The 25,709-nt window shown below is 39.8% G+C and overlaps 1 protein-coding gene across 1 annotated transcript; it reads right to left on the bottom strand.

Annotated features, from left to right (window-relative positions):
* Positions 1 to 9,660: 9,660 nt before the first annotated feature.
* On the bottom strand, positions 9,661 to 24,401 carry amdhd2 (amidohydrolase domain containing 2). Its single transcript, XM_079564523.1, has 12 exons — positions 24,125 to 24,401; positions 22,718 to 22,824; positions 22,501 to 22,637; positions 20,721 to 20,860; positions 20,593 to 20,647; positions 18,757 to 18,969; positions 17,182 to 17,270; positions 15,550 to 15,694; positions 13,122 to 13,229; positions 12,982 to 13,050; positions 10,804 to 10,905; positions 9,661 to 9,888 (listed from the first exon to the last, which is right to left on the bottom strand). The coding sequence occupies exons 2-12, from the start codon at positions 22,798 to 22,800 to the stop codon at positions 9,812 to 9,814; spliced, it is 1,218 nt and encodes a 405-aa protein (XP_079420649.1). The 5' UTR covers positions 22,801 to 22,824; positions 24,125 to 24,401; the 3' UTR covers positions 9,661 to 9,811.
* Between the last annotated feature and the right edge of the window lie 1,308 nt (positions 24,402 to 25,709).

Here is a 25,709-nt window from a genome sequence, read left to right on the forward strand (position 1 = left end):
TGGCCCATCACTTTCAATCAGACCGGGGTTGCCAGGTCTGGGCAGGCAAACTCATAACCAAACTCGCCCAAAAATATCTGAAAAACCGCGGACATACGGCGCGGCTGGTATTTTCAATATTGTTTGGCTATGAGGCCCATTGAGTTGCCTTGTGTACGAAATGCACGGTATAACTAGAAAATGTTGGACTGCGTAATTGTAGGCGACTAATGCAGAAATTGTGTAATAATACAGAAAACACAGACACAAAAATCCCTATATGGATGGACCATGCTGCATTTATTGTGAAAATCCCAATTTAGTTGCATAACAGTGCTTTACATGCAAAAAACTCTATCAACTTGCATTATACCACCCGCCTAAACCGAATGCCTTCTGTCCTCTTTGGCTATAGGCCTGTGTAACACCTCATTTGAAAGCTAAGACCCGCAAAACTGATCTTTTTCCTCGCGTTGTTGCTGTGTTGTGTCACCTTTTTAATGTTTTTTTTTTGTCACATTTTTGCTGAGTTTTTGTCACATTTTTGTCACATTTTTGTTGAGTTTTTGTCACTTTTTTGTCACATTTTTGTTGAATTTTTGTCACATTTTTGTCACATTTTTGTTGAATTTTTGTCACATTTTTGTCGAATTCTTGTCACTTTTTGGTTGAATTTTTGTCACATTTTTGTTGCATTTTTGTTGAATTTTTGTCACATTTTTGTTGAATTTTTGTCACTTTTTTGTCTAATTTTTGTCACATTTTTGTCACTTTTTTGTTGAATTTTTGTCACATTTTTGTCGAGTTTTTGTCACATCTTTGTTGAGTTTTGGTCACTTTTTTGTTACATTTTTTTTTGAGTTTTTGTCACTTTTTTGTTGAATTTTTGTCACTTTTTTGTTGAAATTTGTCACATTTTTGTTGCGTTTACATCCTTGTTTTCGTCTCATTTTTTTGTGGCTGTTTTGGTGCTTCTTTCCCCAAGAAGCTTTTTGATTAGGGTAAAGCCAAACTGGAGAAAATGGGATCCGTTCAGGTGGGAGTTAAGGGGTATGCGAAAATCCCTATTAACTTGCATTATAATGCTTCAATGGCAAACTGATAATGGGAAAAGCATTTTGTCATTCGAAATAGTGATTTTGATCAAAAATAAGACAGAATGAGCCCATTTTACATTGAAAATAACAAGGCAAAAAAACGTGGACAGCTTTTTTTCACCCGCGGAATGGCTTAAAGAAAACGCCCTATTCGGCAACCCTGAATCAGACTGTTGAAGCAGGTCGAGCCGACGTGGCAGGTGTTACGGCGTAAGGTGCGGCCCGTTCCTCTTGTGACCACTAGCTGTAGCTAAAGTATAATGTTTAAAGCCTTCAGCGCTGAAAAAGAGTCTCTTCAGTGACACAAGTTTTATAGCTTTTAATTTGTCAATAAAACAGACTTTTATGAAAAACATATTTTTTATTTTTTCCGTTTGTGCAGCTGCGGCGCGTGACTCAACGTCTGCTCAAAGGACGACTCTGAAAAACCACCGGTCAGTGCTTTATTTAACCTCATTTGTTTTAAAATTATGACAAAGTAATATTACAATATAACATATAACACTGTTCGGTTTGAGAAAGACATATTTAACACGTTTTGCGGCCGTTCTTTTGAAGGTTTAATCTCGTTTAAAGTTGTTGATTTTCCGAGTGAAATGAGCTAACGTTAACGCTCCCTAAACAAGTCTGGAAAATGGCGGTTATTTCTGTGCATTTTCTCCGTAACTCATTTTGAATCTAATTTCAGATTAAACCGAGAACTGCCACCGTGACTGCACTGTTCTGTTTCACTGGTAAGTCATTTATTTGGATTCGTTGTCAAATATTGGCCTTGAATGGGTCCTTTACAGGTTTAAAGAGCGAAGCGTTTTTATAGATGAAATATTAACATGACAAACTGTGGTTAGCTTGTACCTCGCTAACATTTATTAACGACCAACTTGTTGCTTCGGCTGTTTTTCCACATTTTTGAATTTTTTGATTTATGGAGAAAAGTTTATTGTTGTTTTTTTGTGTTAATTTGCATTTCCATAAATTATAACGAAGAGTCTACGTTTTCTTCGGACGGTTCCAAACTCTCAGGGCTATTTTGCGTCACGTGTGTTTGATAAAACGTCAGATATTTGTCACATATTGTTATGAAATATTTATTGCAATGATAAATAGAGTCAGAGGAATGAGGGAAGAAAAGGTTCAGGGCTGTGACGTCATATCGCTGAGCATCACGGGATTTGCAGCAGTAATAAACTAATGGAGATTTTAAAAAGGTAAAATCCTGGAGTTATTGTTCACATTAAAACACTTGGACACTACAGTGTGTTCGATGTGTTTACCAGCAGTGACTCAGCAGCTGCGGAGTTGTTCCACCGCTTTTATACAGTTTTTAGCTAATGTTAATACATGTGAAATGTTTGCTAACACCCAAAAACATATAGTTACAGACGGCATCTCTGGAATCGCCCATATATGGTCACTTTTGAAAACAGTTAAGGGGGAAAACAATTTTGAAAAAATGTTAACTTTCTCTAATTATTCAAAAACTACTGTAACAAACGCTGAATTATGAACATAGTTTCTACTAAATAAAGATACAAAGACATGGGGAGGAGCAAAGTGGTTCAACGGCCCATAAATACATGAATAACGGCGAATGCTAACTTGATGCTACATGTTAGCATCGGGCTAATGCTAACGGTTAGCTAGCGCTAGCTACAACTGCCGTTTTTTCACTTCTACTGAACAATCTGCTGTGAGAAAATATCCATATGGGCCCGATTTACACTTGACTTTATTTGTGTGTGATAAATAAGTTCATATTCCCCCAGAAAATGGTGAAAAAGAGTGGAAAATTGTGTTTCTTTAAAGATTCTATTTTCCCCCTCGGTGAAGCCACGCCCCCTTCTATGACGAGATGCCGTCTGTATCTATGGCGGATCTCCATGGCAACAGTGAATTTTCCTGAACTCTCTGAAAATCAAACTGAACAGCACTGACAATCACACTCATTCATCCCGGCCTCAGAGGAAACCCTATTGTACATGTTTGAAGTTTGAAGTGGCCCGCCGAAACAATGCCCTTGGCCCGCCAGAGAGTGATCTACTTTTGCGCCGCATATGATTAATACTAACTCTCTCCCATTCATTCTCATCGATAAATGTGGATGCAGTACACCTTTTGGCCACCATCGTCAAATTGGGGGCGCTGTTTCACTCCTTTCGCAAAGTTAAGGAAACACTGTTGTGGTTTCTTGGTGTTTATCACAGATTGTTGTAGCATCAACTCTCCCAGTTTTCCAACTTCTATTGCAAAGGTTGTTACATCAGCAAAGGTTCATGTAAAAAAATGACTTATAAAAGAATTGATGGTGATCTGACACTTTGAAAATGATCTAATGTTGCATTTTCTTTGAGTTAACAAATGAATGAGGTAAAGTCCCTGAAGGAGCTGCAGATACAGGCGTTGTTGTTGTTTACATTTAGCACTATTATGGCTACAATACTTGATTGTGTTCTACTAAAACTAGGCTTTTGCCATAGTTAACATTTGTTTTAATGAAGCATGTTATTTGCATAGAATCAAATGCAAATGTATAGGCTCCCGAAAATAAAATAAAGTAACTTATCATTTGCAGTTGTATGTGTTTCTCGCTTGATATCGCCGTGTTTGGCCCGTGACCCACAGGCACTTTTTCATTTTGGCCCTGGAGACAAAAGGTTTGGGCGCCCCTGGGTTAAACAGTGTAAAAGTGAAATAGCTCCTGCCCACGAATGCCGCATATCGGTGTTTACTTCCATGTAAAAGTGCTGGTTAGTCCTGTTGTGTTGTGTCTGTGCTGATGTTGTTTCGTTGAGCCTGACGGAGATCCTCACAGCAGCGAGAGTCTCACTCTGACGAGCCTTCAGACACTGTAAGACCGGCTAAAAGCCACATTCAATAGTGCCTGTAGTTTGGCATTTAGAGAGTTTTGTAAATGAAAGAAACATTTGTTATTAAGTGTTGTGTTTGTGGGACTGTGGTATAAGCGGATTAAACGACTCGTGCGTTAGACGGTTATAACGCACGTCTCGGAGGAACTTCACTCCGCTGCACGTCGGCTCCTCCTTGTTTAATCCTTATTTAAATCTGACCTGCTGCTGCCTGTGGAAACCCTGAAGAATGTGATTATAAAGGTTTAGAGGGAGGTTTATTTCGCATGATGATTTAGTAGTAACAATATCTGGCAAAAAACTTTTCATTCAGTCGTTTAATCTTTCAAATATGAAAAGACCGACAATCTTTGGTAATTCAAACTAAAAACAAAAAAACAATCTTTCTAAAGTGTCATAAAAGCAACAATTACGGCTGCTTCGATGTAATCACTACATTAACACCAGCCTCTATTGTTTGTCTCATTTATAAAGGGCTAGAGCTGCAGAGTGCGAGGAGAGCGCCCCCTGTGTCCAGCCTGGTGTAACCACAGCTCTGCAGTGGAGAGAACTCAGTAAGTCACACTTTGCTCTGTAGAAAGTCACACCACATTTCTGGGCTGCTCCGTAAACCAGTCTTTTAATGAGTGTAATATTTATGCCTTTGTTCTGCTGCAGTTTGTTGGAGACGAAGAGGACGATAAAAACAATGGTAAGATTCAAAAACTAAATTGTACAAATGTAGGAAGAGCCGATGGAGTAAGTCATGAGATGGAGACAGTTCCATTGGTTCTAATGAACAGCTCTTGTTTTGACAGGAAGGTGAGGATGCTCTCTCCAAAGCCAAAGACACTTCTGGAAAGAAACGGCACCGCTGTGAGCAGTGTGGGAAGTCATTCAGCCACAAACAAACACTAACTCTGCACCAGAGACGCCACAGCGGGAAACACCTCCTCTGCTGCCCCCAGTGTGCAAAGAAGTTTACTACAAATCAGCAGCTCACTGCTCACATGAGAGCTCACAGCGGAGAGAGGCCGTTTACATGTGACCTCTGTGGGTCATCGTTTACAGACAAGAAAACACTAAAAGATCACTCAGTCGTTCATACGAGAAAACGAGACTTCAGCTGCGACGAGTGTGGAAGAAGTTTTGGACGTTCATCACATTTACAAACTCACCAACTCATTCACAACGGAGAAAAGAAGCATCAGTGTGATCAGTGTGGGAAGGTCTTTCTTCAAAAAGGTAATTTAAAACAGCACAAACTCACTCACAGTGAAAGGAGCTTCCCTTGTGACGAGTGTGGGAAACACCTCACCAGTAAATCAGGCTTAGAACAACATAAACGGATGCACATCGGGCAGGACGTGTGGGTTTGTGAAACATGTGGCAAAGCATGTGCCAAACTGAGTGATTTAGCTGCACATGAAACCTCCCACTCCACAGATCGACGTCACATCTGTGGCCAGTGTGGGAAAAGGTTCAAAAGGATGAGTTCTCTCCTACGACACGAGCGAGTCTCCCATGATAATAAAATGTTCCAGTGTGAGCAGTGTGACAGGTCTTTTACCTCTAAGAGTAGGCTGAAAGATCATCAGAACCATCATACAGGGACAGTGTTCTCCTGTGACCAGTGTGAGAAACAGTTTTTGAGTAAGAGGAACCTGAAGCTTCACCAGCGCATCCACACTGGAGAGAAGCCCTTCACCTGTGACCTCTGCGGAACATCTTTCTCTCACTCAGGAGTTTTGAAAAGGCACCAACTGGTTCACACACAAGAGAAGAAACACGTCTGTGGTGAGTGTGGGAAAGGCTTTGCTCGGTTGAGCAGTTTGAAACGACACAAACAAACTCATGTGGTGAAGCCTCTTGGATGTGGTCAGTGCAGAAGAGCCTTCGCTCGTCCTGAGGAGCTAAAAACTCACCTTCAAACTCACTCTGAACCACAGAAAACCCTTCCCAAGCCCATCGTGTGCGACCAGTGTGGGAGGAGATTCAGATGTAAAGGTAATTACACACAGCACTACCACATTCACACCAAGGACGAGATCTACCCATGTGACCAGTGTGACAAAGTCTACTACATGAGAAGCTCCTTTAAGTCCCACCTGCTTTCCCACGAGAAAGAGAAGCATCGAGAGGCGACGCACCAGAGCCTTCAGAAACACGAGGTCAAACCCTCCTCACACCAGGTCCAGCTGAGACGACTGGAGATCCACCTCCACCCAGTCCAGATGTGAGGCTCCCAACAACATCTGTCACTGCACCAGGTCCAGCTGAGACGACTGGAGATCCACCTCCACCCAGTCCAGATGTGAGGCTCCCAACAACATCTGTCACTGCACCAGGTCCAGCTGAGACGACAGAACCAGCCTCAGACCAGGACTAAACAGAGACTAAACAGAGACTAAACAGAGACTAAACAGAGACTAAACTAGGACTAAACAGAGACTAAACTAGGACTAAACAGAGACTAAACTAGGACTAAACAGAGACTAAACCAGGACTAAACAGAGACTAAACTAGGACTAAACAGAGACTAAACCAGGACTAAACAGAGACTAAACTAGGACTAAACCAGGACTAAACAGAGACTAAACCAGGACTAAACAGAGACTAAACCAGGACTAAACAGAGACTAAACCAGGACTAAACAGAGACTAAACTAGGACTAAACTAGGACTAAACAGAGACTAAACTAGGACTAAACAGAGACTAAACTAGGACTAAACAGAGACTAAACTAGGACTAAACAGAGACTAAACTAGGACTAAACCAGGACTAAACCAGGACTAAACAGAGACTAAACCAGGACTAAACAGAGACTAAACTAGGACTAAACAGAGACTAAACCAGGACTAAACAGAGACTAAACTAGGACTAAACAGAGACTAAACTAGGACTAAACCAGGACTAAACAGAGACTAAACCAGGACTAAACAGAGACTAAACAGAGACTAAACCAGGACTAAACAGAGACTAAACCAGGACTAAACAGAGACTAAACTAGGACTAAACCAGGACTAAACAGAGACTAAACAGAGACTAAACTAGGACTAAACCAGGACTAAACAGAGACTAAACTAGGACTAAACTAGGACTAAACTAGGACTAAACCAGGACTAAACAGAGACTAAACTAGGACTAAACCAGGACTAAACAGAGACTAAACAGAGACTAAACTAGGACTAAACCAGGACTAAACAGAGACTAAACTAGGACTAAACCAGGACTAAACAGAGACTAAACAGAGACTAAACTAGGACTAAACCAGGACTAAACAGAGACTAAACTAGGACTAAACTAGGACTAAACAGAGACTAAACCAGGACTAAACAGAGACTAAACAGAGACTAAACAGAGACTAAACCAGGACTAAACAGAGACTAAACCAGGACTAAACAGAGACTAAACTAGGACTAAACAGAGACTAAACTAGGACTAAACCAGGACTAAACAGAGACTAAACAGAGACTAAACTAGGACTAAACCAGGACTAAACAGAGACTAAACTAGGACTAAACTAGGACTAAACAGAGACTAAACCAGGACTAAACAGAGACTAAACAGAGACTAAACAGAGACTAAACCAGGACTAAACAGAGACTAAACCAGGACTAAACAGAGACTAAACTAGGACTAAACAGAGACTAAACTAGGACTAAACCAGGACTAAACAGAGACTAAACCAGGACTAAACAGAGACTAAACAGAGACTAAACCAGGACTAAACAGAGACTAAACCAGGACTAAACAGAGACTAAACTAGGACTAAACCAGGACTAAACAGAGACTAAACAGAGACTAAACTAGGACTAAACCAGGACTAAACAGAGACTAAACTAGGACTAAACTAGGACTAAACCAGGACTAAACAGAGACTAAACTAGGACTAAACCAGGACTAAACAGAGACTAAACAGAGACTAAACTAGGACTAAACCAGGACTAAACAGAGACTAAACTAGGACTAAACCAGGACTAAACAGAGACTAAACAGAGACTAAACTAGGACTAAACCAGGACTAAACAGAGACTAAACTAGGACTAAACTAGGACTAAACAGAGACTAAACCAGGACTAAACAGAGACTAAACAGAGACTAAACAGAGACTAAACCAGGACTAAACAGAGACTAAACCAGGACTAAACAGAGACTAAACTAGGACTAAACAGAGACTAAACTAGGACTAAACCAGGACTAAACAGAGACTAAACCAGGACTAAACAGAGACTAAACCAGGACTAAACAGAGACTAAACCAGGACTAAACAGAGACTAAACCAGGACTAAACAGAGACTAAACTAGGACTAAACCAGGACTAAACAGAGACTAAACAGAGACTAAACTAGGACTAAACCAGGACTAAACAGAGACTAAACTAGGACTAAACTAGGACTAAACCAGGACTAAACAGAGACTAAACTAGGACTAAACCAGGACTAAACAGAGACTAAACAGAGACTAAACTAGGACTAAACCAGGACTAAACAGAGACTAAACTAGGACTAAACCAGGACTAAACAGAGACTAAACAGAGACTAAACTAGGACTAAACCAGGACTAAACAGAGACTAAACTAGGACTAAACTAGGACTAAACAGAGACTAAACCAGGACTAAACAGAGACTAAACAGAGACTAAACAGAGACTAAACCAGGACTAAACAGAGACTAAACCAGGACTAAACAGAGACTAAACTAGGACTAAACCAGGACTAAACATATACATTATTTATGTATATATGGGCTGTTGAACCACTTTGCTCCTCTCCATGTCTTTGTTTCTTTATTTAGTAGAAAACTATATTCATAATTTAGCATTTGTTAACCTCTTAAACCCCATCTGAACCAAACACATTCTCTCCAGTTCAGCTTTACCCAAATCTGAAAGCTTCTTGACTGGCGCTCACAGCCTATAGGCCATAGTAATGGTGCATTTGAAAGCTAAGACCACGTTGTTACTGTGTCGTCACTTTTTTGTCGCATTTTTGTCACTTTTTTATCAATTTTTTGTCCCTTTTTCGTCACTTTTTTGACGCATTTTTATCTGTTTTTTTGTCATTTTTGTTACTTTTTGTTGCACTTTTATCACTTTTTCGTCACATTTTTGTCGCATTTTTGACGCATTTTTGTCACTTTTTTGTCGCTTTTTTGTCACATTTTTGTTATTTTTTCTCGCATTTTTATCACTTTTTTGACAGTTTTTTGTCACTTTTTCGTCACATTTTTGTCGCATTTTTGTCACATTTTTGTCACATTTTTGTTGCTTTTTTGGTACTTTTCTGCCACATTTTTGTAATTTTTTTGTTGCGTTACGTCTCGTTTTCATCACTATTTTGGCACTTATTTTCACTTTTAATAGAAATCAAACTTGTGAAAATGCACTCACTTCAGGTGGGAGTTAAGAGGTTAAAGTAGCTTTTGAATAATTAGAGAAAGTTTAGATTTTTAGTTAATTTAATTTGTTAGATTTTGTAGGAGACCCGAGAATGTCTGGTAGCAACGGTTGCCATGATCAGTGTTTCCACAGTTACTTTGAAAAACACACAAATGATTATTATATTATATCATTATAACCGTCTAATGAACGGCTCCTCGTTTAATCCTTACATAAAGCAAAGTAAATGATCTATTAAGAGTTCACAAAAGTCTTACAAACGCTGTGGAATCAATAAACGCATCTTTATTATCAAAACACAGGGTCACATGAGAAACTAAATCATCTAAAAGGCTTTATTCGATTTTAAAAAAGGCGATGGATTTAGTAAAACATTCATGTGAAATGTTTTGGAAGAGCAGAGAGGTCTTTTCACAGTGAGAGTAAACGGTCCAGCACTGCCCTCGTGTGGATAACGCAGGGATCGTTTTACACAGAGGCACTTTTCTCTCATGTCCGTCTCCAAACCTCCGCTCCAGAGATGTACGTGGCTCGGACGTTCAGATCGTCGTCCAGCATCACCAGGTCTGAGGAGAGATGGGGGAAAAATCACTAAAACAGCGACCGCGGGTGAAATAAGCATCGAAAAACGGCAAATAGTAAAGATCGTAAAGTAAAGGGAGTTTGGTCTGTGACATCAGAAGTAAGGGAGAAAACTAGACACAAATCTCAAAATTAACCTCTGAACTCCCGCCTGAACCGAGAGGATCAGGATCAGATTTTTTTGTTGGGTATTCAACTCATTTTTGTAACTTTGTCATTTTTTTGTCCATTTTTTATTACATTTTTTATCAAATTTTTGTCACATTTTGTCACATTATTGTATTTTTTTCGTCAATTTTGTATCAAATTTTTTGTCACGTTTTTGGCATTTTTTTGGTCCATTTTTTATTACATTTTTGTCATTTTTTGTTATATTTTTCTCACATTTTTCTCACAATGACTTTTTTTGTCACATTTTTGTCATTTTTTCGTACATTTTTTATCAAATTTTTATCACTTTTTTGTCATTTTTTTCGTCCATTTTTTATTACATTTTTGTCACATTTTTGTCACATTTTTCTCACAATTTGTCTTTTTTCGTCAATTTTTAATCCAATTTTTATCACTTTTTTGTCACGTTTTTGTGACATTTTTGCCACTTTTTCATCAATTTTTCATCACTTTTTTGGTCAATGTTTTCTCGCTTTTTTGTCACATTTCCATCATTGTTTTCGTCTCAGTTCTGTTGCTATTTTCACAGCTTTTTTCCAGAAGCTTTTTGATTGGGGTAAAGCCAAACTGGAGAAAATGCTCTCGGTTCAGGTGGGAGTTAAGGGGTTAAACAGTCACCAGCTAAAGTCTGCACTTAATTCCCAAACTTCAGAATGTTCCTCTGAGCTCAGGCTGATAATCCGGAAGTGGAAATCACATTCTATCAACGAAATGGACAATGCAGGTACCGGCGTCGCAGCCGTACTCCAGGCTGCCCTTCCTGTGGCTGATGCCGAGGAGCTGCGCCGGGTGAAGAGAGGCCGCCTCCAGAGCCTCCTCCACGCTGCAGCCTGCACAGAGCGGAGACCAGATCATCACTGAGGAGCACGGACAAAAGCAGCAAACAATCATTTAAACCAACGCCTTCTGCATCCGTCAGAAATCACCTTAAAACTGGCTTTGAAAATAAGTGTGAAAATGCTCTAGCACAGACAGCAGCGAGTCACATTTGTTTTCTTTTAATGCACAGATACTATAGAGCTCCACAGTCCCGCCCCTTGCGGTCCTGTTGCTCCGGAAGCAAAAAATCCCCGTCTACACGACCGTCGATTTTCCAAAAATTCCAATATTAAGAGTTTAACGTCACCGCAAAAGCTAATCAGCTATGTAGCAATTCGTGACCATAAAATGTTTCATTTCAATCCAAAAAGAAGACGACATGTTGAAGAAAAGCTTATGGTACAAGGCTGTGACATCATTCACTTCCTGACTATAGAAACTCTGTATCCCAAGAACCATTGCAACAAACACGGTGAGTTTCTTTTACTTTGCAGACAAAAGTTCTATATTATTTCACTCTTAAACAATCTGAATCATGGTAATGTGAATGAAAATGATCGGTGGTTCGTTTAATTGGATCGTTGGGAACATTTTTTTGATCCATTCGAAGTTTTTCTTACTGTCAGTGTTAGATATGGATAAAACGTCAACTATCTGCCTGCATTATGATTTAATACAATGTTTATAATATGTTTTCTACATTACAATAATAAACACGTGTGGGAACGTGAAGCTCCACCAATCAAAACACTCGTAGTAGATCATGGGACTCCCGAGCATCCTGGGTAATGTAGTTCTAGGACGAAGGCTCGCAGTTAAACTGTATTTTTTGGTAAACTAGATCGATCTCATAAGTGCTTTTTTCACCTGCGTCTGACTCTGCAGTCGCTTTATAACCACAGAGCTGGATTCAGCCCAAGAGGTCGGAGTTACGGAGTTAAAGACTTTATTCAAAATCAACACGGTCTCAAAGCAAGGGGAGTTTTACTTCCGGACCGGAGAGGAGGCGGGACTGTGGAGCTCTATAGATACAGACGGCATCTCGTCATAGAAGGAAGCGTGGCTTCGCCGAGGGGGAAAACAGAATCTTTTAGGAAACACAATTTTCACTCTTTTTAACTTATTTATCACATAAAAATAGAGTCAGGTGTAAATCGGGCCCATATGGATGTTTTCTCATAGCAGATTGTTCAGTAGAAGCGAAAAAAAAAAAACGGCGGTCATAGTAAGCGCTAGCTAACCGTTAGCTTTAGCATGCTAACATGTAGCATCATGTTCAAATCAAATCAAATCAATTTTATTTGTATAGCGCTTTTCATACATGTCATGTAACACAAAGTGCTTTACCGATTTAAAAACATTCTCTCACACCCACCTCCTTCCAAAAATACACATTGTCGCATTCACACTCCCCCCACCCACCTCCCCAGAGACACACCACACAAGCACACAACACACACTATGTTAGCATTCTCCGCTTTTTTATGTATTTATGTCCTGTTGAACCACTTTGCTCCTCTCCATGTCTTTAGTAGAAAACTCTATTCATAATTCAGCGTTTGTTAAAGTAGTTTTTGAATAATTAGCAAAAGTTTCGATTTTTCTCAAAATTGTTTTCCCCCTTAACTGTTTTCAAACATGACCATATATGGGCGATTCTGTATAGATACTTTCCATGACGCAAAAAAAAAAAAAGTTTCATTTAATTTGCAAAGATTCCACCAAACAGAGGAATGAGGGGAAACACAACGGGAGACTTTAAAAGAGATGCCAACATGGCGACGTGTAAACGAGAAGCAGCTTCCCTCTCCTTTGGTACAGCAGCGTTTTTACCTTTTTTCAGTATTTGTAGTTTCTGTGTCCCACATTGTTTTACTGGATGCTTCTGTACGAATTGTCTGCAGCTGAATTTTTGTATTCTTAACGAACTACATTGTAAAAATAGTTAATCAATGTCATTATCATCCAAGAAATTAAAATTTGATGCCAGTTTTAATCAAATTTACTGCTTTTTAGGGCAAAGTTCATGTAATTTGAGCCTCATGCTTGATCAGAGAAAGGCATCTGCCAGAACGTCCCTCACTGACCTGAGGCCTGTCTGAAGTGCCGCACGCACATGTCCATGGTGGCGATGCTCCCGCTCAGCGTCTTTGTGCCTGAAACATGAGAGTCGTCACTTCATGCAGCCTGAAGTCTGTCCTGCAGACGGTGAAGTCGAGCCACTGACCTGCGACGTAGGCGTGGAGGCCCTGGATCTCGATGACCTGCTGACCCAGAGTGTGGCGTCCGGGAGGGAGCCCCATGGCCGTGATGGCGTCTGTCACGAGGACCAAACCTGGAAAACAAAACGTGAATCAGGAACACGGCGGAGATCGAAGGTTCCCCTGGAGAGCCGGGTTTAGGAACACACGTGCATATATACAGTGGTCCCTCCCACATATCGCGGCCTCGCTGTTTCGCGGATTTATTTTTAGTACAATTTTACATGCTTTTTTACAGCGTATGAACGCCACAGATACAGACGGCATCTCGTCAAAGAAGGGGGCGTGGCTTCGTCGAGGGGAAAATAGAATCTTTAGAGAAACACAATTTTCCACTCTTTTTAGCCATTTTCTGGTGGAATATCAACTTATTTATCACATAAGTAAAGTCAAGTGTAAATCGGGCCCATATGGATATTTTCTCACGGCAGATTATTCAGTAGAAGTGAAAAAACGGCAGTTGTAGCTAGAGCTAGCTAACTTTTAGCATTAGTCCGATGCTAACATGGAGCATCATGTTAGCATTCTCCGTTATTTATGTATTTATGGGCTGTTGAACCACTTTGCTCCTCCCCATGTCTTAAGTAGAAAACTATATTCATAATTCAGCATTTGTTAATGTACTGCCCTCGCTATATGTGCTGTATATAACTAAACAGTCAGCTAAACTCCTTCTTGACATCAGGACTCTGAAGACCAATATGTGATGTCCACAGGTTTATTGATGTGGCAAGAAAAGGTAAAACTGTAACAAAAAACATAAAATACAATGAGCTGCTTGCTCACCCCACACAATGCCTCTGTCACAAGTTTTTTATCTATTTATAATCATCAAAATCAATCTTAATCAAATAATAATAATGTACATAAAAAGTTATGAAATCAAACAATCTATACACACCCACGATGCTTCCAAGGACATCTGATGTTGCAGATTACACTGGATGATTACACGAAAACAGCTCAGGGCCATGCTTCAATCTACTTCCTGATTTTGAGTCAGGTGACCTCCTCTGCCTAACATTTTCTTAAAGGGGCCACAACTGAAAATACTTAATTCAAAAATAATACAGTCAACAGTGCCCTCATGTGGACAAAACTAAAACAGAACAGTTAAAGTAGTTTTTGAATAATTAGAGAAAGTTTAGATTTTTCTCCAAATTGTTTTCCCTCTTAAAAGGGGGGTATTATGCAAAATGGACTTTTTCAAGCTTTACATCATGTTATTATGTCATTCCCTCATTAAAAACATGCCTGAAGTGTTGCCTTGGCACATTCACATATTTTTGAGTAATCTGTAAAAACTCTGATGGCGGCCATTTTAGGGATAGGTTTGCCTGAGTCCTCCTAGGAACGCCCCCGCCTCCTGGAGACGCCTCCGAGCTTTCGTCACCAGCCGAGTAACCAACCACTGCTCCTCAGCAGAACCCCCTCCCCACTGATGCCACAGACAGCGTGTGGAGGGGGCGTGTCGGAAAGGGTCAGAGGTTCTTAAAGAGACAGAGGCCTATTTCAAGACATTCACTACAGCCATTTTGAGAGAGACATTTTATACAAGGCAGTTATTCTAATTTACTGCATTTACAGACCAACAGAAGGTTTGGTCATCATTGTAGTGTGATATAGACTGGTGCTATGTGACTGAAAAAAGCATAATACCCCCTATTTAAGGCAGAGTCACTTCCGGCATAACCGGCGGCCATCTTGCCACAGGGAAGCTTTCTGGCTCAAGTAAGTGAGTGATCAGCACAAACACAAATCCTCTTATCTCGCTCAAATCTTCACGGATTTACAAACAATTTGGTTTCTTACAAACGTTGCCGTGGTTACAATTCTGAATACTGGAACATGTTGAAATAAAGATTAAACAATAGCAAACCAAACCGTTTGAAAATCGGTAGAAAATTTAGCAAGTTATCAAATCAAAATCAAATCAAATTTATTTATATAGCACATTTAAAACAACTGCTGTTGACCAAAGTGCTTCACAAAAGGTCTACAGTACAAACTTATGGTTATTTAAAAGTACATGCACCACAAAACACAATGCTATGAGCGAGCTCCCTGTGGCAAGATGGCCGCCGTGTGCGGACGCCGCCCTCCATTGGCCAGCAGAGCGTACGAGACATCTAGCCTTTATGTATATCTATGGGACCACCTACAGCCCGGCACGGTGGCTGAGCCCTCGCCTGACGGCAAGAAGGTCCCAGGTTCGATTCCCAGAGCCTGCATGTTTCTCTCCCTGTGTCTGGATGGGTTTCCTCCGGGTGCTACGGTTTCCCCCATTAACCAAAACATGCTCAATAGGTTAATCCTCCTGCCAGTTGACTCTGCCCATCAGCCCGTCTCCACATCTTGTCCCGGCTCCTGCAGTGACTCATGTGGGGTCCTGACCTGTGGGGTGAGCCCGGTGGGCGATGCGCAGCGCCGCGGGGTTGGTGTGGATGCCGTCTGAGATCATGCCGTAGAACACGGTCCGGCCGGGGGGCACTCGGTCCGACGTCAGCAGCCCCACGATGCCCGGGTCGCGGTGGTGGAACTGTGGACACAAACACGGGAGAACTTTTGAAATGAAGACGGAGCAAACATTTTAAACACATCCAAGAGCATCTACATTTAAGAGAAGAGTGAAATATGAACCAATACAAGCCTCTCATGAACAAACTAGTGTTAATTTCCTTAAATATTTCGTCATTATATTAGTCAAGAGTCATATTTTTGCTGACACTACACTAAAGCTGGATTAAAAGTAGTTAAAGGTATATTTCAGGATTTTTGACATAGGGCCTCATTTCCTAGTTATCCAGAGTGTTGCTGATTTCTGGAGATATTTCTTTTGTAATTCATGCAGTTCTTAAGTTTGAAGAGTTTCGTGGCGCTAGGCTAATGCAAGGCTAGTGCATTTCTATGGTATCAGCTAGCCTGCATTAAAAACAGTCTGACCCGCTCCACAGAGCACCTGAGGCAAATCACTTATAACACCAGACTAACCATATAAATGTCTGTGTCCATAGAATAATGTTTGGAATATAACTGACCTGCATCACATGAATAATCGCATTTTGAGGGACTATTTTCTAGCAGATCACTCCACCGCCGCGTAGCTTATACAACCACGAAGCTGATGCTGCTCAAATATAAGTTATTTTAAATGCAAAATGGTAAAAATGATTCTATGGACACAGACATTTATATGGTTAGTCTGGTGTTATAAGTGATTTGCCTCAGGTGCTCTGTGGAGCGGGTCAGACAGTTTTTAATGCAGGCTAACTGACACCATAGAAATGCACTAGCCTTGCATTAGCCTAGCGCCACGAAACTCTTCAAATATAAGAACTGCATGAATTACAAAAAAAATATCTCCAGGAATCAGCAACACTCTGGATAACTAGGAAATGAGGCCCTATGTCAAAAATCCTGAAACATCCCTTTAACCTCTTAACTCCCGCCTGAACCGAGAGGATCTTTTTCCTCACGTCATCAGATTTTTTTTCCATAATTTTTTTGTTGGGTATTCAGCTCATTTTTGTAACTTTTTTGTATTTTTTTGTCATATTTTCGTCATTTTTTCGTCATTTTTTTTGTCATTTTTTTGTCATTTTTTGTCATTTTTTCGTCATTTTTTTTGCAATTTTTTGTCATTTTAAATCATTTTTCGTCAAATTTTTGCCACATTTTTGTCATTTTTTTGTGACATTTTTGCCACTTTTTCATCAATTTTTCGGCACTTTTTTGTCAATGTTTCTCACTTTTTTGTCACATTTCCATCATTGTTTTCGTCTCAGTTTTGTTGCTATTTTCACAGCTTTTTTCCAGAAGCTTTTGGACTGGGGTAAAGCCAAACTGGAGAAAATGTGCTCGGTTCAGGTGGGAGTTAAGGGGTTAAGACTCTCATTTCATTTCAAATCCCTGCTGAAGGAACAGGTCTGTGCTTTGTCCGCGTGGGAGAACAAACCAGAATCTTTAATAACATAAATGTCCAGATGGTTTGATGTAGGAGTGAGGTGTGAGGCGTGTGGGACTCACGGGCAGCATGGCGTTGAACAGGTGCGTGATGAAAGAGGCTCCGTGTTGAACGGCGTCTTCAGCCTGAGACAAGTTCGCTATCGAGTGACCTTCACACGAAGAAGAAGAAGAAGAAGAACACAAACAAGTTAGAACAAAGAGGGGAAAGTGGACAGACCATGTTTTCTCTTCGGTGCTTAAAGTTTATTATTTGTTTATTTATTTTGGAATCCCCATTATCTTCCACCATGGCGGTTGCTAGTCTTCCTGGGGTTCTGATTAAAAAAGAAAATTGAGACATTACAATGAATAAATATACAGTGTTTTCACAGCAATTTTAGCAAAATATAAAAATGTACAATCACAATAGTTCATCGATAGAATTATAAAGCGATTGTGTAAATTATGCCATTAAAAACAACAAATACAATTAGAAATGTAGTAAACATTCAAAATGCATATTGAAAATGCATTATTTCATTAAGCATTTTACTTTTTTCTTAAAAGATTGTGCTGTTGGGAGCTCCCTGAGCTCTTTTGGCAGCTCATTCCATAGTGCATCGGCTCTGTATGAAACAGATTTCTTAAAAATTAGTCCTAGGACGAGGTAGGACCAAGTCCGCTCCAAAGGCCCGACGCCATGTGAGTGACTTTGGTTGACATATTTTAATTTTTCAAACAAACATTGAGGTTGACCAGTCAGAATGGTTTTCTCTAGAAATATCAAAAGGTTGTGTTGTATTTTAATTTGGAGCAAAGGCCACGACAGCATTTGATGATATCAGTGATCCTTTTTCTGTATGGACGTCCCAGCACGAGGCGGGCAGCTTTATTTGGCATGACCTGGAGTCGTGATGAGTCAGTTTCGTTCAGAGCAGACCACACGATACAGCAATATTCAAGGTGGGATAAAACCAGGGATTGTTCCACCATTTTCCTCACAGCCGGGGTCATAAAGGAGGAGCCCCTTCAGATCACTGCTATGCCTTTGCCCATTTTGCGAATAATTTGATTAATATGTGGGGTCCATGATAGATTGTGATCCAGCACAACGCCGAGAAGTTCCATCTGATCTGTTTTCTCCAGATCAGAGTTTCTCGCTCTTAAAGAATTCGCTGAGGAATGCTATGTTGTCGCTGCTTGCCACTAATAAACATTGATCTTGTTTTGGAGACGTTTAAAATCATGTTGTTGTTTGAAACCCACTCTACAATGATGCCCATCTTCTTATTCAATACATTTGATATTTCATTAACATTGTGCTTAAAGGCATCGGCCACACGCTCATTTAAACCAGAGGACACTCACATCAGGACAGATGTTTGGCAAAGTCGTTAGTTACTTTCAATAACTGCAGTTCTCTGAATGTGCTTGGTCTAACACTAATTACCGTCAGGCTCATTCTCAGTGTTAAGACTGAAACAACCATCAGGAGCAGGTTTCAGTTAGTTCTCATGTAAAGGGATTTGTGACTCCTCCTCCTGGCCCGGCCATAGGTCATCATGTTCCTCATCATGCTCCTCTTCTGTCCTGCTCTCCCGCTCAGTGTAGCTGTCGGTGCTAAAGCTAACAATGCTAACAGCGATGACGACTCACCCAGAGACACGGTGACGCCCCTCTGGCTCAGCTCCCTGACCACCGACGTGCTGTGGTCCAGCTCTGGGGCCAGCGTTACCACGGAGACGGGGTCCAGGCTGCCGTAGGTGCGGAGCAGGTCCGAGAGCCCCGGGCCGCTGAAGGTCTGGAGGAACTTCTCCGGGTGGGCGCCCTTCTTCCCCGCGCTGATGAACGGGCCCTCCACGTGCACCCCTGACCACACACAAACACACACACACACACACACACACACACACACACACACACACACACACACACAAATCATTAAACTCCTCCCCCTTCTCTCCTGATTGGACGTGACAGGCCGATTCACAAGAAAGCTCGACTCATTGGACAAAGCGATGGCACCGGGGAGTCTGATCAGTGTCTGAGATCAGCAAAGGGACTTTTTATATTACAGGGTATCTGCAGAGTTGGACAAGTCAAATTTAAGACTTTTTAAGACCTTTTTAAGACCACAAAATCTCAAAAATAAGACCTGTTTTTGAACGTGCAATATATAAATGACTTTAAAGAAAATCACTGTCACAAAAATCCAAGTGTCAAACTGTTGTTTTTGATTTCACAGCGGGATGTACAAATGTAAGAACTTCATTTTTCACATTAGGCATTTTAACCATTCAAGCTTTAACCTTATCCCATAATAAGAATATTGAGATTGAATAATTACTCACAATTATCGACTGAATGAAAGAAAACAACAGATATTTAGTTTTTGTATTTAAAATGCTTTGTAATACTTGGGCTAGTAAACATTCACTGTTTCTAAAAATAAAAGCAGCTTTTCCACTCGTTTGCACAGAACAACACAAAACACAACTTTACAACTAATTAATTATCATAATTATTTTAATGATATTATCATTAGGTCAGAATCTAGTGTAGGTTTTGTGTTTTCTAAACTTGTTTGTCAGATGTTTTGATGAACAAAGTGAGAAACGTGTTTCTAAAGTAACAGGACTTTCTCTTTCCTTCTGTCCCTGAGCAGAGGAGCGTTCGCTTTGTGTCACCTAACATTTGGACAAACTTTATTGTGAATTATGTCGTTCAGGACCTTGAGTTGGATATTTAGAGTGAAGGATTATCTCCACGTTGTTTCATATTGGACGTATCTTTCCACCGACAGCAGCATTACGGATCCATCAGCGACACCTCGGTCATGTTCTGGATCCTAAACTCTGCTGACCTCAGTGGTTTTTCTGAGAGGATAAAGCTCTGAAGGAGAGTCCTTCTGCCTCGCTCGACTATCGCTGAGTTTACGTTGTTTGTGGAGGATAAAGCCCTGAAGGAAAGTCCTTCTGCCTCGCTCGACTATCGCTGAGTTTACGTTGTTTGTGGAGGATAAAGCCCTGAAGGAAAGTCCTTCTGCCTCGCTCGACTATCGCTGAGTTTACGTTGTTTGTGGCGGCGGCCAGTGCGTCAGCGTCGCTTCGCCCTCTCGGACCATGAGCGGCTCCTCATCGCTGCTTCTGTCACTTTATTTGTCGACTTTTTAAACTCAATTGTGCACAAATAATTGGGTTGTTGAATGTTCATTTTTAAGACCAGTTTGCCCTGGATTTAAGACCAAATAGGCAGAATTTTAGACTTTTTAAGGCCTTAAATTTGGATTCTTGAATTTTAGACTTTTTAAGATCCCGCGGATACCCTGATCTTAGCTTGGAACTAAACCTGGTCCAGAGCAGATTATGCTAATACATGTTACCATGGAGATCTACCAGCTTTGTAGCTCCGCAAAACCAAGGTTGACCCCAAACGTGTCCCGCTAACCCTCTAATCCAGGTTCGTACTTTACCCCCGTGGTCTGAAACGTACCCAGGACTCCTGCTCCGTGCGGCCCTCCATTTTCAACCGCGATCTGAGGCAGGACCTGCAGGAACACGCACACGTCAGGAGAAACGCACACGTGTGACCAGTGTGAGCGAGGGAGCGAGGGGACACACCTGGTGGTAGACAGACGGGGGAGAGGTGACCAGTGTGGGGCAGAAGGACGTGACTCCGTGCTCCAGGATCCTCTTCCCCACCAATCGCACTCCTGCAGCGACCTCTGCTGTCGGCTGAGAGAAGTCCACCCCGAAACCGCCTGAGCACAGACCAGGTTCCAGACTGTGTTTATGCTTTCAGAGTTTATTATTCCACTTCTTAGGACTCAACAAAATGAGTAAAACTGTTAGATCACTTATAAACCATTTAGACACCAATAAACTACAACAAAAGAGATAGAAGTTTGATCAATTTGTGTCAAAACAAGACTTTTAACCTCCTAACTCCCAAGTGAACATGTTTTCCCCTGTTCTCCAAGTCTAAAAGCTTCTTCAAAACAGCGATAAAAAAGAAAAAAAGAAAATGAGGATGGAAACAAAACAAAAAAGCGCTAAAAAGTGACCAAAAAAGCGACAAAAATGACAAAAACTCAACAAAAAGGTGACAAAAGGGCAGGGAAAAAAGACAAAAAAATCCAGCACAAAAGACAAAAATCCAGCAGAAAAAGTGACAAAAATCCAGCAGAAAAAGTGACAAAAATCCAGAAAAAAGTGACAAAAATGCAGCAAAAAAGTGACAAAAATACAGCAAAAAAGTGACAAAAATACGGCAAAAAAGAGACAAAAATTCAGCAAAACATGACAAAAATACGGCAAAAAATAGTGACAAAAATCCAGCAGAAAAGTAACAAAAAAGTGACAAAAACACATAACACCTCATTTGAAAGCTAAGACCTACAAAACTAAATTGATCTTTTTCCTCACGTCGTCAGATTATTTTCTATCTTTTTTTTTGGGGGGGGGGGGGGGGCATTCAACTCATTTTGTAACTTTTTTGTCATTTTTTAAAATACATTTTTTTGTCACATTTTTGTCACATTTTTGTCTTTTTTTAATCAGTTTTTTGTCATTTTTGTGTCATATTTTTTGTCATTTTTTTGTCATTTTTTGTCACATTTTTGTCACATTTTTTGTCATTTTTTAGTCATTTTTAGTCATTTTTTTTGTCACATTTTTGTCTTTTTTTAATCAATTTTTTGTCATTTTTTGGTCACATTTTTTGTCATTTTTTAGTCATTTTTTTGTCACATTTTTGTCATTTGTTTGTCATTTTTTGGTCACATTTTTTGTCATTTTTTGTCACATTTTTGTCTTTTTTTAATCAATTTTTTGTCATTTTTTGGTCACATTTTTTGGTCACATTTTTTGTCATTTTTTTGTCACATTTTTGTCATTTTTTGTCATTTTTTGTCACATTTTTGTCATTTTTTTGTCATTTTTTGGTCACATTTTTTGACATTTTTTGTCACATTTTTGTCTTTTTTTAATCCATTTTTTGTAATTTTTTTGTCATTTTTTTGTCACATTTTTTGTAATTTATTTGTCACATTTTTGTCAGTTTTTGTCTTTTTTAATCAGTTTTTTGTCATTTTTTGTCACATTTTTGTCTTTTTTTTATCAGTTTTTTGTCATATTTTTTGTCACATTTGTGTAATTTTTTCGTCATCATTGTTTTCATCTCAGTTCTGTTGCTATTTTCACGCCTTTTTTCCAGAAGCTTTTGGACTGGGGTAAAGCCAAACTGGAGAAAATGTGCTCGGTTCAGGTGGGAGTTAAGGGCTTAATGAGTAAAAAAACTGCAACATGCTACGACACCTGCACTGGCGTCGCTCAAGTGCTCTGTGACTGTGTCTGCGCTTCACAAGTCCTTTCCTATTTGATGAAATCGTGCGCGTCTCACCGTTGATCTGAGCATCGATGAATCCCGGGGCGACGATCTGGCCTTCACAGTCCACTCGTTCGTCTGCAAAGCCCTTCTCGTCGAAGAACAGCTTCTCCGGGTCCAGAATGTGGCCCTCGCGCACCCACAGGTCCTCCCTGAAGGACACCACAAAGTACACAAGTGAAGTATGGCATTTAAATAGTGACATAACATAGTGTTTGAAGTACTGTGGTACCTCTGCAGGCGGTGGTCCCGGAGGATCCTGCAGTTCACAAACTGAGTGATGGAGGCGTCTGACACTGATTTATTGGACGGCATTTTCCTCTGAGTAAATGTTTAAAGCTGTAAAAACAGAAGAATGTGCAGGAAACACCTTTAGAGGAGAAGAGGAGAGGCTATATGCTAACAACATGTTCGGTCTTTTTGCGTGACTGAGCACTCGCGCTAAGACCAGGCAGGTACACATCAACTCGTCTAAGCTCAGGTATCTCAGTGTGGGAAACCGTGGCCTGTTCCTTTAACAGAGCTCTTTATCTCAAGTTCGGTTTTACCCAAATCTGAAAGCTTCTCACAGCCTATAGGTAAGCCAGTGTAATGCCTCATTTGAAAGCTAAGACCTAAGATTTTTCCTCGTTGTGTCACCATGCTGTTGTCACTTTTTTGCCACGTTTTTTTTGCTGTGTTTATTTTTTTGTATTTTTATACATTTTTTGTCATATTTTTGTCTATTTTTTGTTGTATTTTTGGACATTTTTTGTTGTATTTTTGTCAATTTTTGCTGTATTTTTGGAATTTTTTTGTCATATTTTTGTACATTTTTTGTCTGGGTTTTTGTCGTATTCTTGTACATTTTTTGTCATATTTTTATCAATTTTTTGTTGTATTTTTGTATATTTTTTGTCATATTTGACAATTTTTTGTTATATTTTTGTCATTTTTTTTGCTGTATTTTAGTAATTTTTTTGCCATATTTTTGTACATTTTTTGTCATATTTTTGTCTATTTTTTGTTGTATTTTTGGACATTTTTTGTCGTGTTTTTGTACAAGAAATGAATGTACAAGAATACGACAAAAAAAAAATGACAAAAAAATTACAAAAATATGACCAAAACAATTACAAAAATACAACAAAATATTTACAAAAATATGACAAAAAATGTACAAGAATATTTGCTGCATTTTTGCTGGATAATAACTGGAGAAAATGTTCAAAATGGTTCAGCTCGCAGGATTAAAAAGTGCTCCTGGAAGCACTTCACTAAAAGCTGATTATTAAAAATCTCTATGTAGAAGCTGTTAGTAAAGTGTTAGTAATAGATGTATATTATAAACGTCTGATCTGTTTCGTCATATGAACTTAATCTGTCTATAAAGCTGGATTCCTCCTATAACAATCTTATCTTATCTGCTCAGGAGGGACAACTAACTTTGACCTCTCATCAAACTCACATCTTGGCAACACCTGCTCAAATGAAGGTCAGATCATGAACAAATCCAGCTGTTTCTCACCGCTGTCACCGCTGTCACGGCTTATTTAAGCACAAACTAAAGCTTCTGTATGGGTTAACAAGCTTCTCTCCGATCCCCCATGCAGAAAGTCATGGATTTCAAACACAAATCTTTCTTACTCCGTGCTCTTACCTCACACTGACGCGGGAAAGGGTGCTCTCACACGGGGAAGCTCCCAAGACAAATTCCGCTGGACTGGAGGTCGCATAAACTTCCCAAAATGTCCAGAATTTCGATGAATAACAACTTTACAAACTGCAGGAAGAGCGCGCGACGTGGAGTTTGACGGTTTAACGGTCGCGTCACATGATGGCAATAAAAACTAAAGCACGAAAAAAGGAAATAAATTCAAGGCAGAAAGAGATTTGAGGAAAGTTGTGTGAAAAATGTCTTCATAAAGCAAAAGGATGAGTTGAGGGAAAAGAAAACAGGAAGCGGATGGGATCACGTGACGAGGCGCAGGTCAGCTGATCGGTAACGTCTGAGCAAAAAGTTTTTAATTATAAAACTATGATATTATTTTTAAATAATTGTGTCCGTTTTGTTGTCGTTTCGTCCGCAGTTTTTGTTTTCTTTTTAATTTAGTTTATGTTGTGCAGCGCTTTTGCTCACTACATTTCATGACCAGAAGAGGGCGCCAACGACCGATTATATTTGAACGATAAATGCCTAAACGAGGACAACAACAAAAACCGTGTGGAGATATTAACCTCTTAACTCCCGCCTGAACCGAGAGATCTTTTTCCTCACGTCATCAGATTTTTTTTCCATCATTTCTTTGTTGGGTATTCAACTCATTTTTGTAACTTTTTTGTAATTTTTTGTGTAATTTTTTTGGTCCTTTTTGGTCCATTTTTTATCAGATTTTTGTCACATTTTTGTAATTTTTTTGTATTTTTTTGTCACATTTTTGTCATTTATTGTCCATTTTTTATCACATTTTTGGTGACATTTCCAAAAATGGGTCAAAGTCAATAGGGAACATTTAATTCAATATTTTCCATCTGAAAATGCATGGAAACAGTAACTGTGTCTGTTAAAATGAATGTTATTGGGTTGTTTTGATCATAATTTCAGTCTTAAAGGGAAATCTACTGCTTGTTCAACAAAAACCTGTGTGGAAAATACAATGTTTTATACGATATATGACACATTGCTTTATTTGGGGCCTCGGCTCGTCGTCCGAGGGTAATGGTGGGTCCCAAAGCCACTTCGGAACCACTGATGAAAACATTGGCATTTGCAGAAAACAGTTCTTTACTTTAGGCTACAATGTTGAGGTTCGGCCCTTGGGTGTTTTGCCAATGATGAAAATTGGCCTCCACGACACAAACTTGCCGACCCCTGTTCTGCTGTATATAGTCCGTTCTAATTTTTATCAGAGATCTCTTTTTTCTACTACTTAACTGTTTCTTATCTTGTTACAAGTCTTTTCATGGTTTAGCACCAAAGTCCATCTCTGACATGTTAGAGCCGTATGAACCATCTCAGGGAGGGGCCTCCTGGTGGGTCCCAGAGTCAGGACTAAACACAGTGAGGCTAAAGCTAAAATCTGGAACAGTCTTCATGAGGATGTGAGACAGGCCTCAACTCTGACAAAGTTCAAATCCAAAACAGTTCTTTTACCCGTGAATATAACACTAAGAGTATTTGATCTGCCTTTTACTGTAATTGATTCATTTTTATGTTGATGTTTTATGGATTTATTTAATCTTTA

This window comes from Gobius niger (assembly GCF_951799975.1).
Source record: "Gobius niger genome assembly, chromosome: 10".
Taxonomy (NCBI): domain Eukaryota; kingdom Metazoa; phylum Chordata; class Actinopteri; order Gobiiformes; family Gobiidae; genus Gobius; species Gobius niger.

What these genes read in the sequence shown, in the direction of transcription:
- amdhd2 (XM_079564523.1), bottom strand. Translation starts at nt 22,800, where the DNA reads ATGCCGTCCAATAAATCAGTGTCAGACGCCTCCATCACTCAGTTTGTG. An exon ending in GGGCGTCACCGTGTCTCTGG is followed by an intron (nt 17,271 to 18,756) that starts GTGAGTCGTCAT and finishes CTTCGTGTGAAG; the next exon opens with GTCACTCGATAGCGAACTTG. An exon ending in CCTCCACGCCTACGTCGCAG is followed by an intron (nt 13,051 to 13,121) that starts GTCAGTGGCTCG and finishes CTCATGTTTCAG; the next exon opens with GCACAAAGACGCTGAGCGGG.